Source organism: Haliaeetus albicilla, chromosome 26 (assembly GCF_947461875.1).
Source record: "Haliaeetus albicilla chromosome 26, bHalAlb1.1, whole genome shotgun sequence".
Classification (NCBI taxonomy): domain Eukaryota; kingdom Metazoa; phylum Chordata; class Aves; order Accipitriformes; family Accipitridae; genus Haliaeetus; species Haliaeetus albicilla.
Window position 1 is genome coordinate 3454524 of NC_091508.1, and position 15112 is coordinate 3469635.

General features: G+C 50.2%; 2 protein-coding genes across 3 annotated transcripts in view; both read left to right on the forward strand.

The window, feature by feature from the left end:
* PIK3C2B (phosphatidylinositol-4-phosphate 3-kinase catalytic subunit type 2 beta) overlaps positions 1-4066 on the forward strand; it is a 24798-nt gene extending 20732 nt beyond the window's left edge. For both annotated transcript variants that reach the window (XM_069770719.1, XM_069770720.1), the window contains exons 22-33: positions 119-248; positions 539-675; positions 803-972; positions 1118-1274; positions 1369-1478; positions 1603-1804; positions 1937-2061; positions 2139-2256; positions 2490-2571; positions 2669-2775; positions 2861-2989; positions 3065-4066. In XM_069770719.1, coding sequence (XP_069626820.1) covers positions 119-248; positions 539-675; positions 803-972; positions 1118-1274; positions 1369-1478; positions 1603-1804; positions 1937-2061; positions 2139-2256; positions 2490-2571; positions 2669-2775; positions 2861-2989; positions 3065-3253 — 1656 coding nt within the window. In that variant the 3' untranslated portion in view covers positions 3254-4066. The remainder of the gene's footprint in view (positions 1-118; positions 249-538; positions 676-802; positions 973-1117; positions 1275-1368; positions 1479-1602; positions 1805-1936; positions 2062-2138; positions 2257-2489; positions 2572-2668; positions 2776-2860; positions 2990-3064) is intronic.
* PPP1R15B (protein phosphatase 1 regulatory subunit 15B) lies at positions 3698-12550 on the forward strand. The gene is made up of 3 exons (XM_069771849.1): positions 3698-3807; positions 4752-6570; positions 9563-12550. Exons 1-3 carry the CDS (start codon positions 3698-3700, stop codon positions 9773-9775), a joined length of 2142 nt encoding a protein of 713 aa, XP_069627950.1. The 3' UTR covers positions 9776-12550.
* Positions 12551-15112: the final 2562 nt, after the last annotated feature.

Sequence of the window (15112 nt, forward strand, 5' to 3'; positions counted from 1 at the left end):
AGCCCATCCTCCCGGCGATGCCCAAACCCCCTGCACGGCTGCCTCAGCCCACCTGGGCTGGCTCAGCTTTGCCCCCGCCGCTCCCTGGCTCTGATGGCTCTTCCCTGCCGGCTCACAGTGCGGTGATGACCTGCGGCAGGACATGCTGACGCTGCAGATGATCCGGATCATGAACAAGATCTGGGTGCAGGAGGGGCTGGACATGCGCATGGTCATTTTCCGCTGCTTCTCCACCGGCCGTGGACGAGGTAACCCGGCATCGGGGCGTCCCCTGGCAGCATCGGGCTCCAGGTTGCGATGCTCTTGGGCTGGTGACAGCACAGGAGGTCCTGGGGCTCGGCTAGAAAGGAGCTGCTGTGGGTAGCCATGATCCACCTTTGGGTCTGATCCCACCAGCCCATCTGTAGGAACACGGCTTTGCAGGCTGTCACTCAACGGTGATGGCTGGGGAGCGGCTGGGTTGGTGGCAAAGGGGGCTGGGGTGTCAGTGCCCCCCGAGTGGGATGGATGGGTCTCACCCTGCTGTCTTGGCTGCCAGGCATGGTGGAGATGATCCCCAACGCCGAGACCCTACGCAAAATCCAGGTGGAGCACGGCGTGACGGGCTCCTTCAAAGACCGGCCGCTGGCAGACTGGCTGCAGAAACACAACCCCGAGGAGGATGAGTACGAGAAGGTGAGGAGGAGCCTGGCAGGGTCCCCACTCCTCGTGCCCCCCTCTCCAGGGACGAGACCCCTCACTTCCCAACGTGTCCAGCCTTTCTGCACACCTGGTTGCTCCTTCCCTCCCTCCCTCCTCCCAGGCCGTGGAAAACTTCATCTATTCCTGCGCTGGCTGCTGCGTGGCCACCTACGTGCTGGGGATCTGCGACCGGCACAATGACAACATCATGCTCAAGACCACCGGCCACATGTTTCACATCGACTTCGGCAGGTTCCTGGGCCATGCGCAGATGTTCGGCAACATCAAGAGGTGAGAAACACTTCCAGCATCTCCTTCCCCCTTGCCTGGGCTCATACCTGCAGGGCGATTTCTCAGGCGAAGCCCCCTCTCCTCGTCCCAGTGGGGGGTGACCCCCAAGCTGTGCTCACTTTCTGTCCCTCCCTCCCCGGCGCAGGGACCGGGCACCGTTCGTCTTCACTTCGGACATGGCGTACGTCATCAACGGTGGGGACAAGCCCTCCAGCCGCTTCCATGACTTCGTCGACCTGTGCTGCCAGGCCTACAACCTGATCCGCAAGCACACCCACCTCTTCCTCAACCTGCTGGGGCTGGTGAGAGCCGGGGGGCAGCACACCCGTGCCCCCCAGGCATGGCAGAGGGGTCCTCCTGCTGCCGCCTGCCCTCACCCCCTGCCTTGCCTTCCAGATGCTGTCCTGTGGCATCCCTGAGCTCTCCGACCTGGAGGACCTCAAGTACGTCTATGATGCCCTGAGGCCACAGGACTCTGATGCCGATGCCACCACCTACTTCACCAGGTAGAGGACACGGGTGGGTGATGGGGCAGGAGAAGATGGAGGGAGCCCTCGGACGGAGGCACCAGCTCTGGCTCGGCACGCTGACGGGCTCCTCCGTGCTGAGCGCGTGGTGGCCTCGTTGCAGGTTGATCGAGTCCAGCCTGGGCAGCGTGGCCACCAAACTCAACTTCTTCATCCACAACCTGGCGCAGATGAAGTTCACGGGCTCCGACGCCCGCCCGACCCTCTCCTTCGCCCCCCGCACACACACCATCAAGACGTCTGGCCGGATCCACGACGTCTTCCTCTGCCGTCACGAGAGGGTCTTCAACCCCAGCAAGGGCTACGTAAGTGGGGATGGTTGGGGACAGGCGAAGGGACAACTCGAGGGGTTCTGTCCCAGTGCTTCTCCCTGGCCCCCTATGGGGTCGGGGCAGCTCAGGGTCCCCATCCTATGTGACAGCCCCATCTCTCTGCAGACCTACATAGTGAAGGTGCAGCGGGAGAGCCCGGGCGAGGTGGCCTTCGTGCAGCGCACCTTTGAAGAGTTCCAGGAGCTCCACAACAAGCTGCGCCTCCTCTTCCCTTCCTCACTGCTGCCCAGGTACACCCCCCAGACCCCTGCAGACCCCCAGAGCTCCCCACTGCCCCCCGGGCTTTGCTGAGCGTCCGTTCCCGCAGCTTCCCCAGCAGGTTCATCATCGGACGGTCGCGGGGCGAAGCGGTGGCCGAGCGGCGGAAGGAGGAGTTGAATGGCTACATCTGGCACCTCATCCATGCTGCCCCTGAAGTGGCAGAGGTGCGGAGCTGGGGGGGTGGGTCTCAGCAGGGCAGAGGGGGGCTTCTGCCTCCCAAGAGATGGGGACAGTGCTGGCAATGCCGGCGAGGTGGGAAAGTGCTTGGGGGCCAATGCACCGCGTAAAGCATCGGTGTGTGCACTGTGTGCACGTGGCAGTGGCGCAGGCACCGGTCCCGAATGGTGGGGGACATGGTGACCACCATCACCGCTGATGTCACCTCCTTGCCCTGCAGTGCGACCTCATCTACACCTTCTTCCACCCCCTGCCACGGGACGAGAAGGCGGCTGGCACCAACCCAACCCCGAAGCCAGCAGGTAGGGGGGCTGGTGGCAGTGCTGGCAGCTGGCTAGCACCGCGTGGGGCGATGGTGGGGGGCTCCTGTCCCACCTGCGCCTCTCCTCTCCTCTCCAGATGCCACATGGGCTCGGCCTGTGGGGAAGGTCGGTGGAGAGGTGAAGCTCTCCATCTCCTACAAGAACAATAAGCTCTTCATCATGGTGATGCACATCAGGGGGCTGGTAGGTGTGCGGCACCCGGTGGGAGCAGGATGAGGGTCTGCCCCACTGCTGCGCTCATGGGGTGCCCCCCCGCTCTGTTCCACAGCCACCGTTGCAGGATGGCAATGACCCTGACCCTTATGTCAAGACCTACCTGCTGCCCGACCCCCAAAAAACAACCAAGAGGAAAACCAAAGTGGCCCGAAAAACCTGCAACCCCACCTACAATGAGATGGTATGTGGGATGGGAATGGGGATAGGGGGGTCCGGGGGGGCTGTGGCTGAGGGTCTGCCCCATTCTGCCCTGCAGCTGGTCTACGACGGGATCCCCAGGGGGGACCTGCAGCAGCGGGAGCTGCGCCTGAGCGTGCTGAGCGAGGAAGGCTTCTGGGAAAACATCCTCCTCGGGGAGGTCGGTATCCGCCTGCGGGACCTCGACCTGGCGCAGGAGAAGATGGGCTGGTTCGCCCTGGGATCCCGCGGCCACGGCACCCTCTGAGGTCCCACCGCCGGGGCTGGGGACCCACAGCGTCACCGCCACGGCTCTGCCCACCCTGGGATGTGCCTGTAGGGAGTGGGCACCTATGGGCACTGCCGCAGGCATCTTCTTTTTTAAGTTTACCTTGTGTCAAGGGAGCAACGTGGGGAGGGAGGGGCAGGGAGGACCGGTGGGGCGTTTCAGGGGGGTATTTCTTCCTTTGGGATATCTGTATTTTAATTTTTTTTAATAACGAGTAGCGTGCAGCCGGGCACCGAGGCGGAGAGGAGAGGGGAGGCGTCATGGAGGTTTACTGTGGGCTGGGGGTGCGTGTACCCGCAGAGCCCCTGGTACATCTCCAGCCAGGAGCTGCCTGCCTGGAGCCGGGCAATTCCCATCCTGGGGAATTCGCTCCCAAAGGAGAGCGGTGGGGCAGGGTTGTATGGCTGACCCCCCCCTCCCGCGATGCCACGGGAAGGGGACCACCGGCCCCCCATTCCCATCCCCGTGCCGGCGGGGACATCCGTCTCCTCGTCTGCCATCCGGCCCCAGAGCCGGGGAACGCCTGTGCCGGGGTGCGGGCTTGGTGCCTGTGGTGCTTTGTTTACAGCGAGAGCTCCGTAAACGGACAAAATGTTTCTCAGGATCGAGAATAATGAACTTAACCTTTATATTAAAAGTTTTAAATATTGTATCTAGCGGGAGGTGGAGGGGAGTTGGGGGGGGAGCAGCCTGGCCCCGCCGGCAGCTGGGGCTGCTGGAGCTGGCACGGTGCTGCGGTCGAGACCTCCTGCCTGTAACATGGTGACGTGAAAATAAAGGAGATTAAATGCATGGGGTGGCGCGTGGGCCCTGCCTGCACCTCTGCCTACACCTCTGCCCACACCTCTGCCCGCACCTCTGCCTACACCTCTGCCCACACCTCTGCCCACACCTCTGCCCACACCTCTGCCCGCACCTCTGCCGGCCGCAGAGCCCAGGGAACCAAGTCCTGGGGGGACGAGGACGCGGCTCCCTCGGTCCCTGGGCACCGTCCCGTCGGCACACGCAGGGACCCCGGCCTCCTCAGCTCGTCTCCCTATCGATCCCCCCTCGGCCATCGTTCCCCTCCATGGACCGACAAAGCGTGCCCACACATGGCTGATTAATGGGGGGGGGGGGGGGTGGCGGGCAGCCGGCTGGAGCAGCCCCGCGGCCGCAAAAGGCAGCTGGCTGGTGGGCTCTGGGGCAACGGGCAGCTGCCCCTGGCCGCCTTGTCCCGGCTGATGGCGGCCTTGCCCGGGTCGGGACTGGGGCCGGGTCCCCCCCCCCCCCCGTCGGGTCCCCCCCGTCGGGTCCCCCCAGTCGAGTCGGCCAGAGGAGGCGCTGCGGCGCGGCGCCCGCCGCCCTCCGGCTGATGCAATCCCCACGCGGAGGGAGGGGCGGGGCCTCCGCCCTTGCGACGGCCCCCCGGGGGGCGGGGACCTCGCACCGCCGCGCCGGTATCCAATGAGCGGCGGCGTCGCGCTGTGACGGTCAGGAGGCGGGCGGGCGCCTGCGCCTTTGGCGCGCCCCGCCCCTCCGGGCTCGCTGAGGAGGTGGGAGGGTTGAGGCGCTGCGCTCGCCCCCGCGCCGCCATTTTGTGCCGCCGCCCGCAGCAGGATGGAGTCGAGTACCCGAGGGAAGCCGCCCGCCGCCTGCCGCGCCTGCCTCCCCGCAGCCCCTCGACGGAGCGCCGCTCCGCAGGTCCGACCGCATCGCTGGGAACGCTGAAGAGCCTCCTCTGCCCGCCGCCGCTCATGGAGCCGAGCGGACGGGAACGCGCCGGCCCCGGCCTGGGGCGAGCCCGGCTGGGCTTCGCCGCGGCCTGGCCTAAGCTGGCCGGGCCCAGCGCGGCCCCCGCAGGCGCCTCGCCCCAGGCGAGCCCGCCCTTCTCCTGGCTGCGGCTGATGTCGCAGCTCCTCTCCCCGCTGCCCGCTTTGCTGCATCGGCTGCTGCCCGGCCCCGCGCTGAGCAGTGCCCTTTGCCCCGCTGCCGGGCAGGCGCCCGCCAAGGGCCCCCAGCCGCTGCTGTTGCTTTCGGAGCCGGCCGCTTCGCTGGACTGGGCCGAAGAGAGTCTGCCGTGGCCGGAGGAGCCCCTGGAGAAGGGGCGAGAGGGTGGTATGGAACCCGCGCCGGGCCTCTGGGGAACCGGGCTGGTGCGGAGCAGCCTGGTGTCCTTCCCCGTACCGCGTGTGGACTTGTTCGTGCTGGCCCCGGAGCAGGGCCAGGCTTGGTGCTCCGGGAAGAGCCATCTGCCCCAGCCCCTGCGAGCCGAGGTCCCCGCGGAGGCCTGGCGAGGCTGCCCTGCCCGGGGCGGCTTGCCGGAGGCCGAGTTCCTCCGTAGCAAGCGCTTGGCTTTTCTCCAGCGGTGGCATTTGGCGAGCAGTGGCCTGGCCGTGCCAGACCCGGACCACGGCTATCACAGCCTGGAGGAGGAGCAGCAGCAGCATAAGAGCGTTTGTCAAGAAGAGGTCGGGGGACGGCGGGAGCAGCAGTGCGATGCTGGGGAGTTGAAGCGGTCCGAGGAGCCGAACGACTTGGGGAGACAACCTGGAGGTGGTCCCTTGGAGCAGGGGGGGATAAGGGGTTCAGCTGAGAAGGGGGCACTTGACAGGGAATCCTCGACTGAAGAGGACGATGAGGACTCCGAAATAGAGCAAAACCTTCCTGTTTCAGCCAGACCTGCCTGTGCAAATAAATTAATAGACTATATCATAGGGGGAGTTTCCAGTGGGGAGGAGAGTGTGGATGATGAGGAAGACTGGGATGATGATGACGATGGGTTTGATAGCGAAGGGCTCCCCTCAGATTCAGACACCGGTAGCCAGGACGGGGAAAGGCTTCATCTCTGGAATTCCTTCTACAGTTTGGATCCATACAATCCTCAGAACTTCACAGCCACCATCCAGACATCTTCCAGCAATCCGGGAAAGGATATGTCGGATGTGGAAGAAGAGGAGGAGGAAGATTCATCGTGGGCAGAGGACTCCTCAGGCTCTCCTCATCCTAGTTCTGAAGAGGAAGATGAGTGGGACTGTAGCAGTGTGGATGAGGCAGAAAACTTGAAACTTTGGAACTCATTCTGTACCTCAGATGATCCATATAATCCTTTAAATTTCAAGGCAGCCTTTCAAACAGCAGAGAAAAAAGGGAAGCCTGGTTTAAAAGGAGTAGAGGGGCCAAGTTTGGGCACTTCTGAGCGTAGTCACTTAACTGTCTGTCGGGTGCAGTTGGAAAAACATAACTGTGGGGTCACTGGCTTTGTGCAGCATGGCATTCTTTCTGGTGAGGAATGTAGAAGTACCAAGCGGAAAAAGGTATATCCTTTGTTTATGTTTCTGTTTTGGGGGTGCTAAAAAAGAAAACGCAACAAAAAAACAAACAACAAACCCACATTGCATCAAGCAGTGTGCGAGTGGGTGAGGTCACTTGTGCCAGGATTCCAGCCACAGCGGTAGGCAGATCATGCCTCCATGAGCTTATGGTCTAATTATTTGACTGGAATGAGTGTGCCTCATCCTTTACACGTGATGGTAGATTTTGTAATTCAGTGACACAAGGCAGATAATTTTTTAAAATTTCTTTTCTAGACCTGAAGTTAAATTTCCCTTTTAAGATGTAGTTTTCATTCCGTATTTGTGTCATAATGTAGTTTTTGTCACTGGAGAAACAGATGGGAACTGCAGTGTTAAGTTTTTCCTTTGGAAAGTACCTGTTTCTGTTACGAATAATGTTGATGAAGTATTTTAGGACTTTTGCATATGCCTAGCGTAATTGAGACTTAAAGGATTGTAAACATTTTAGGACTTGTGACAGGTCTGCTTGAGTTACAAATGTCTTTTGGAGTAGGAAGAATTCTGTTGCAGGTTAACACATGCTACAGTAAGCCACTGAAGTTTAACTACAAAGTATAGTAATACTCCCATTTCCATTTAAGAGACTATTATAATTCAGCAGTTGTTTATAAAAAAGATGTAATCTGGAACTGGGCGTTTGAGCACAAACTGGAAATGTAATGTGTTTATGAGGAGTTTGTGCATTAAAAAACTTATAATACATGTGCTAGGATTCAGGTAAATAGTAGCAAACAAATTCGTCCTCTCGTAAGTTTTGCGATGCTACAGATGCACAAGATGGCTTTTCAGGCATAATGTCTGAGTCTTGCCTGATACTTCAAACATTTGTATGAGTAATAGCTTGTGATACCAAGTCCCAGGGTAATACACTAGTGTAACGAGTTGTCAAAATAGAAAACTTCTATAATGTTTGCTTTAGTGTTCTTAAGGTGGAGAGATTTGTTTTCTCCTTTAATTGGGAGCCTGGCTTGGAGGTAACTTCATACCTGTTTTTGCTAGGGCGAGTGGTGTTTACAGACTTAATGGTTCACACAGGACAAACTATTATATTTTAATCTAAATGGAAAACAATCAAAAGTTAAACAGCTCCTGCAAGAGGTCCTTTGTAACTGACAGCATCTGTCTGAAGTGCTGCGAGGTAGCACTGATGAGCCCTGGTGTAAATTCCTACTGTTCTGACCTAAATCTTGCGCCAGGGATGTAGACTTAACAGCAGTAATTTTTTGACTAATTTGTTGTTAGACTCTGTAATCTATTGACATGGTGAAAGAACGATGATCTAGATGCAATGTTTCACATGATGTTACAAAATCCAGTAATTGGGCCCAAGGGTGTCTTAGACTGATGTAAAAAGAATGTAAGGTAGCAACTCGCAAAGGGATAAGCTGATGTAACAGCTCCATGTGCTTGAAAGCAGATGCTTAATTAGGTCTGTCTGCAAAACAGAGCAGAGGTTGCCAAGCAGTGACCAAGGTGTTCCCAGGAAATCCTCCAAGTCATTCGTCCTGCTCAAGGCTATTTTCTATCTGGCATCCTGCAATCAAACCTGGGAGCGTTTTGCTTCACTTAGGAGTTAGCAATGCATTGACACTATGCGAGGACTCTGCTTTCACAGAGAGCTCAGCAGTAATTTGGGATAGCTGCACTAGAATTAGATGAATTCTGGAGGTTGCTTTTGCATGGTCTCTTGTGGCTCTGTATCCTCAACTGCTGATTATTCCTGTAGGTCACCTCTTCTGTAACTGTTATCTTCATGTTTTCTGTGAAGGTTGGAAGATGGCTCTACCACAAAAAGCAATCTCGCTCTACACTCCTCATTGTGTTAGCATGAACTGGGTGTGAAACCAGGGTTCTGTGTTAATAACACATAGGAATGGTGCAGCAAGGTGGTTTGGTTTTTTTTGTACCTCCCCATGTTTTTTCCTGACCTGCAGAAGTAGCTGTCCTGCAGCAACTTCAGTGGAGTCATCTGTAATGACAGTGTTTGGCTTGTCTTCAAGATTTGGTCCTAGTCTGAGAGTTGATGGATGCTGACAGGTAGCTAGTTTGTCCTTCAGTTTTGTGCCTTTTGTATAGGTAAATGAAAAGCAATACATAATTCAGTAGGAACCTGAAATAGTGTGGCTTTTGCTTATTGCTTGATAACAGAAAGACTTAAATCCTTAGTATACTAATAGTATAAATACTGTGAAGTTTAGATCCTGAGCCTCTAAGTTACTTTGTTTTCTTAAAATAGCTTAATAGTTCTTAAAAATAGCGAAGAGTGAAAGTTTTCATACGTATTTTAAAGTGCCATGACTTTGACTTCATTTCGTTGCATGAGCTTAGATCACTGGAATTTGATAGCAGCTCTAAATAGATGGGTTTGTTCCAGTCACGTAGCGATGACTGTTGCTTCCTTACATGTAGCATAGTTCCTTTTCCTGAAGTACAAGCTGACTCACATGATTGCTTACTCTACAGAACAATGATTCTTCTTTTTTATTATGTAAGCTTCAGTAATCGGAGATGTTGGCCGGTAGCATATTTCTAGCCTTGAGTGAGTGTCCTGGCATGTCCTACTGAGTAACCTGCTTGAACTGTATCTGTGTAAGGTTATAACCCAGTACTGATGTTGGGGAGGGTGTTATTTCACAGGGAACATTGTTTGATCTGCCGTCAGCCTAAAGAGGCCTGTTGGGCTGCAGTTTAGAAAGCCTGTAGTAGTTTGAGCACTACTTTTGGTAGAGGGGGAAGTCAGCAACTGGTTGCTTTTAAAGCTGAGAAGTTAAATATACTCTGGCCCGGGTAGTGCAGAGACCTAGCATGACCTGGTAGCATATCTGAGGCTTTTTGCTATTTTAGATGTTTAGTAACTTCTGTTAAAACTAAAAATCATATGTGCAAATAAATATTAAGCTCCTTTTGCATGAGTGTTTGGCTAATGCTTTACTAAATGACTTGTCTTTTCCAGGTGACCTTCCTTGAAAAAGTTACTGAGTATTACATAAGCAGTGAGGAGGATCGTAAAGGACCCTGGGAAGAGCTTGCACGAGATGGATGCAGGTTCCAGAAACGTATCCAAGAAACAGAAGAAGCCATAGGATACTGCTTCACAACAGAGCATAGACAAAGAGTATTTAATAGACTCCAAGAAACCTACTACAAGAGGGTTGATCCTTTCTAGCACCTTAAAAGATATGGTAGTTGTGTGACCCTAAGCACTCATGAACATCTTCAAAACAAGAAGTGGCAGCTGCATGTGCTATTTTGAAATGGAGAGACAAGTGGGATTTAACACTTTTTTCCCAGTTTGGTATTCAGCCAACAAATATACCTGTGTGTCCCATTTTGATATCCAGACGAAATCTTTTGAGTATCATCAAGGGTAAGGATGGTATAATTGCATTCCTTTTAAGTAACACTTGAGAAACAGACTGCTTTAGGTTAAATCCATTCCAAAAATGCCTTGTCTGCCGTATGTGGAGAAGTGGTGACTATTAAGTTGGATTTTTGCACTTTGAAAAAGCAAAACCTATTTTGAAGGAAATATTTATGGGGCTCAGAACCTAGTTATTGCAGTTTTGATTTAAAGTTTCTAGAGGTACTTGCTACTTTCTTGTGGTTCTCCATTTTCTCTAACATGTACAAAAGTCTCAATTTTGTTTAGCTAATAACGTTAACTTTACTGTGTGAAGCAGATAGTTTATTCCTTCCTTTTAAGATCGCAGTTTTGCATGTAATCTAATGTTTGAGTGTTTATGTAGCGCTTTGATGTCTCAATATTTCAGTCTAGCACACTGGGGGATTCAGGGGAACTCTGGTGCACTACAAGCCCTTTGGTTTGTCTTTATTTAAATAATACCTTTACCCAGTACTGTTCCAAAGGGTATTGGCTGCTTGCGCACCAAACCTTTGCTTTCAGGGTGATGAAAGGCCTCATCCCGATCGATAATTAAAGCTTCAAGGTATGTATCAAGGCTATGGCTGATAGTTTGAATTTAGGTAGCCACGCAAAGGGAACTAACCCCTAGTTCTTTAGTTAATCTTAGAGTAACTTTGCTGTAATTGATTCTGCTTTCTGAAGATGGATTGAAGTGCAGGATTCTTCATATTTCTTGTATCCAATATGCTTGTTCTGGTACTTGTAATGAGAATTATCTTTGACTTATGGAAATCTAAGGCTACAAATTGCTGTGTTCTTTACCAAAAGCCAGTATTAATACCTCTATGCGTCTGCACTTTTGTTCATCTGGTACCAAAATAACATTTCACGTTTGGGGTCTGAATGTTGAGGTCCTCGGTAGAAGGAAAACACTCCTTATTTATGTTCCTAACTTAAAATGTTTAATTGTTGTTTCAGTCAAAATAAAAAAGCAGCACCATTTGGATATGTGTTTGGACCCGAAGGATGTTGTGTGGCTGTTATCCAAGCAGGTATGAGGTCAAGCGATAGAATGAATACCAAACATCAAAGAATTCTTACCTGTTTGCATGAAGTTGCGTGAATAAATGATTTGCTACTTTGTTCAGTCAGCGGACTAGAATTGTTTCCCTTTTGTAAGGGAGAAACCTAAAAACACTTCAGAATTGTCATCTTATTAATGACTTCAGTTTTTACTTTGAAATAAAATTACAGATAATGGAGAAAAGAGCTTCACGGAGCTTTACTGAATTTTCTGCTTGATTGTGCCATCTCAATTCTGTCTCAAATTTCAGAGTTATTGGGTTTATACTTTATTCTTACTGCATGAAGTATGTTCTTTGAATTTAAAAATTACCTTTCTCTGCTACAAGTTAGAATTGTTACAGTTATGAAATTCAGAGGGTTAACTGTGAACTACAGTAGAGTTGTCATGTAAACTTAAAATACGGCTGAAACTCAGGCAGCCTTACAGACTGGCTACTTGAAAGCAATGCAGCAATGTTATTTTTCATCCCCATGGCACAAAAAAGGGGGATTTTCCTTTCCTACAAAAGATAATATTAGTTGTAAGATTGTAATTCTAATCATGCCTTCAAATCCTGTGAAATAACTTTTAATTTTTAGGAGTTCATTTTCCTGTATCATATTTGATAACAGGTGTTCTGCTTCTTTGTTTAGGAAAAAGCACACAGGGTGATAAATGTAGAATTACAATAGAAAATTTGTTGACTTATGGTCCAAGTGTGACTGATAAGTAAAAATGCTGTTCATTGCTTATGGTAAAATACACTGTAGTCATTTTTCCATTACTCTCCTAGTTTCTTCGATCTTGGAGAACTTGTTGGTGCTTCAGTTACTCTGGACAACTCACTTGGTTTACTGGTGCTTGTAAGAAGCTTTAGAGTGGTGTGAATTAACACCTGCAAATACTGATCCACTGTTTGCAGAGGCTTGGAAAAGACTACAGCTGGAAACGAACAGAATTGACAAATTGGATGTAAACTAGATTAAAAACTGTTACTTCCAAAGTGCTTCTAACATTTGAGAAATTGTTTTTTTCCAACCTGCAGTGTATCAAGCACTCTGTTCTAACACTGCTGATTCTCACTGAAACATACCTGCTTGGGTAAGCTTTTCCCCCTGTCAAGCCTCATGTTTTCAAAGTATCCAATGTAAGGTGATAGGAAATTAACACTAAATGCATCACCATAAACATAATTTTAAAAGCAAGCTCAGCTTGCTTGTCACCATTTTCCCTATAACATCTTAAAATGGTCATACAGGATGTGTACATGTGTAAGTGCTTTGAGACAGTAAAAATAACACTTGTTGAACTTTAAATCAAAACTGTAATTATCAGATTTTATTTTTATATAATTTAGAGAAAGTTAGAAGACCTTCAACATCAGCTTTATACAGATTTTAATTGATTTGTGTCAAGTTAGTTGGGTTTTTATATCTAAAGTTATATTTCTGTACATAATAAAGCTATTCAGAACTAATCTGTAAATTGTAATAAAGATATTTGCAAGATAATGCCAAATTGTTTTTCTTTGAAAGAACTTATGGGAGATGTCAGCAAGCAAATGCAAAAGCACAGTTCATACATGCATGTTTAGCTTTATGAGAACATTAAATATTTTTTTTATCACCCTTGTTTCAGAGGAGGTTATGGTAGTTCAGAAGCAGGCATTCTCCCCTGTGAATTTCCTTCTGAACTGGTAAATGCATGATCATAAGGGCTCCTTGTACTGATGAAGCTTTAAACTAAAATACAAAGTGTGCAAGTGCAATTAGTTCTATTCAAATTAGGTGTTGGCTTGGTGTAAGCAAGGATGTTAATGTTTTGTTGCCCTAATTGAAGCTGAGTATTGAGATTCGGGTTTAGTTTGCTCACTGGTTAGCATAACTTTAAATATGAATACTGCATGGTTTTGAAGGTTATTTCAGGGGTTTTTTTGAAGTATTTTCAGGCTTTGCATTGAAACAAATTTGAGGTGTCACCTTGTGAGTGGAAGTGACTCGAAGGTGCCAAACATCTGATCTTTCTTCAATGAGACAAGAGCCAGAACGCTTCCCTGTGTTTTGCCACGTAGTGTTGGCTTATAATGCAGTGAATGATTTGTTCCCTTGTTTATGTTTTAATGAAGTAAAATGTTTGGTAAGGAGCTCAGAATACGGGAGAGGTGTCAATGCCCAGTGACACGTAATCCTGCACAGCATTATGCAGCATAATTATTTTTAATGGAGGATTTATTTTGTTGTGTAAAGCTGTGTCTGCCATGCCATGTTTTTTAGGCTAGCGAATACCATAATTTTGGCACAGTCTTCCATGAGCGTGAAGCTAGAATGCCTCGCCAGAGCTGGGTGCTCTCCAGAGTGTTGTGCCCCTCGGCTGGGGCTGGTCGGGACGGCTGCTCTTGGCTGGATGGGAAGGAGGAGGCTGGAAATGCAGCGCTGCTGTGGGTGCAGAGCAGGGCAGCGACAAGATGTGGCATTTAGATCTCATGAGTTGAGGGGTGAAGGTGCCTGGAGTGGTTTGCAGGCACCAGTCAGCTTTTCCAGGGGTTCCCAGGGGCTTGCTGGGGAATGAGGCTGGCCTGGATGGGTGTGAGGATTTTGGCCTCAGCCAAAACCCTGCTGACGAACTTTCCTGAGCAGTGATACTGGTGACTCTGCTCCACGTGGGACATTGTCATGGTGTAGGAATCTCTGGAATGAGTTCAAGGGCCGTGGGTTGGTCACACCTCTTCTAGAGCGACGTCTTGGGGGAAGAGCTTTCAAAGTTATTCATTGTTTAGTTTATGCCTTAAAAAAAAGCGCTGCTGAGAGCTCACTATGGGGATGGTACTATGACTATTGCTCCTGTCTTGCAGCACAGGCCATGTTTCACCCTGTGCTTGCATCTTGTCTGAATGTCTCTAAACCACCACTGTGCAGTATTTGTTTCTGTAAGAGTATCATGGGTAGAAAACTGCTGGACTAGACAAGGAAAAACATTGTTTGAACTTCCTGCAATACTCTCTTGAAAAGAGTGAACAAAGCTGAACATAGTGAACGTAATTATGGTGTTTTAAAAAAAAAAAAACAAAACACCACTTTAAAAGTCATAATCACCTGTTCTGCTGCTGGCTCTAAAATCTGTCTTAAAAATGAACATTGCAATTTCTCTTTATTCAAGTGAGGTAGCTTAAAGAAACATAGTTAGTGTGCTAAATGAAAGCTGCTGTGTGTCTGGCAGTCCATCCAGATGCCATCTGGAATGTAGAAATCCTGCTGGGATTTCTTTATTCTGTTGGCACTGAGGTCTGCAGTTGGAGTTTAGTTGACAGTTTTTATCTGTGTTAGAGTAGAATTGTTCCTGCTCTGGTAGCTGTATCTTCTCCGCAGGACCTGTTTGTCAGCAAAGCACATGGGGAGTAAATAAGCTGCTATTTTTCTGCTCACTACTGACTGCGTCCACTAAAATGCCATTTGCAAATTAATAGTGCTGCAGAGCTGGTTTAGTCCCACAAAAGCAAGTTTCTTCTGAAACTGGCAGGCAGGAGAAGGCAATGACACCGTGAATCATGATTGCAATTCTAGGGAGAGTCTGCTGCTTTCCAGCTGCACGGCCTTGACCCGATGGGCTGTAACTCGGATATAATCCAAGGTTTATTTCAGTGTGTGTGGTGGGGGTGGGGAAATGAAGTCTTGTAAAAGCTGTCCATTAGTCTTGAGGGTATAAAGTATTAGAGCCCATTAGTAGGCACCCATCTGCCCCTCTTGCTAATGCTCACGATAAGACTGTTAGCAATAAAAACACTGGCTGCTTTGTAGCGGCCCTAGCTGTAGGAGCACATCGGATATTCATTGCTTTTCTTGCCTGTCTGTTCTTTTCAGGATGGCATGTGGCATTTTGCTAGACACGTGAACTGTCTTCTCCGTTCTTCCTCTTGTAATCACTAGGTGTGTTGCTTCTCGCAGGAAAAAAAAAAAAAATCCAACAAAACCCCCTGCCTGTAGAAATGTACTGTTTGGGGTATCCCGCGCTGGCAGGCTGGACTTGAAGCTTTGAGCAGCTGTGGGAAAGGAGGTCTTTCTCAGCACAATTCACTG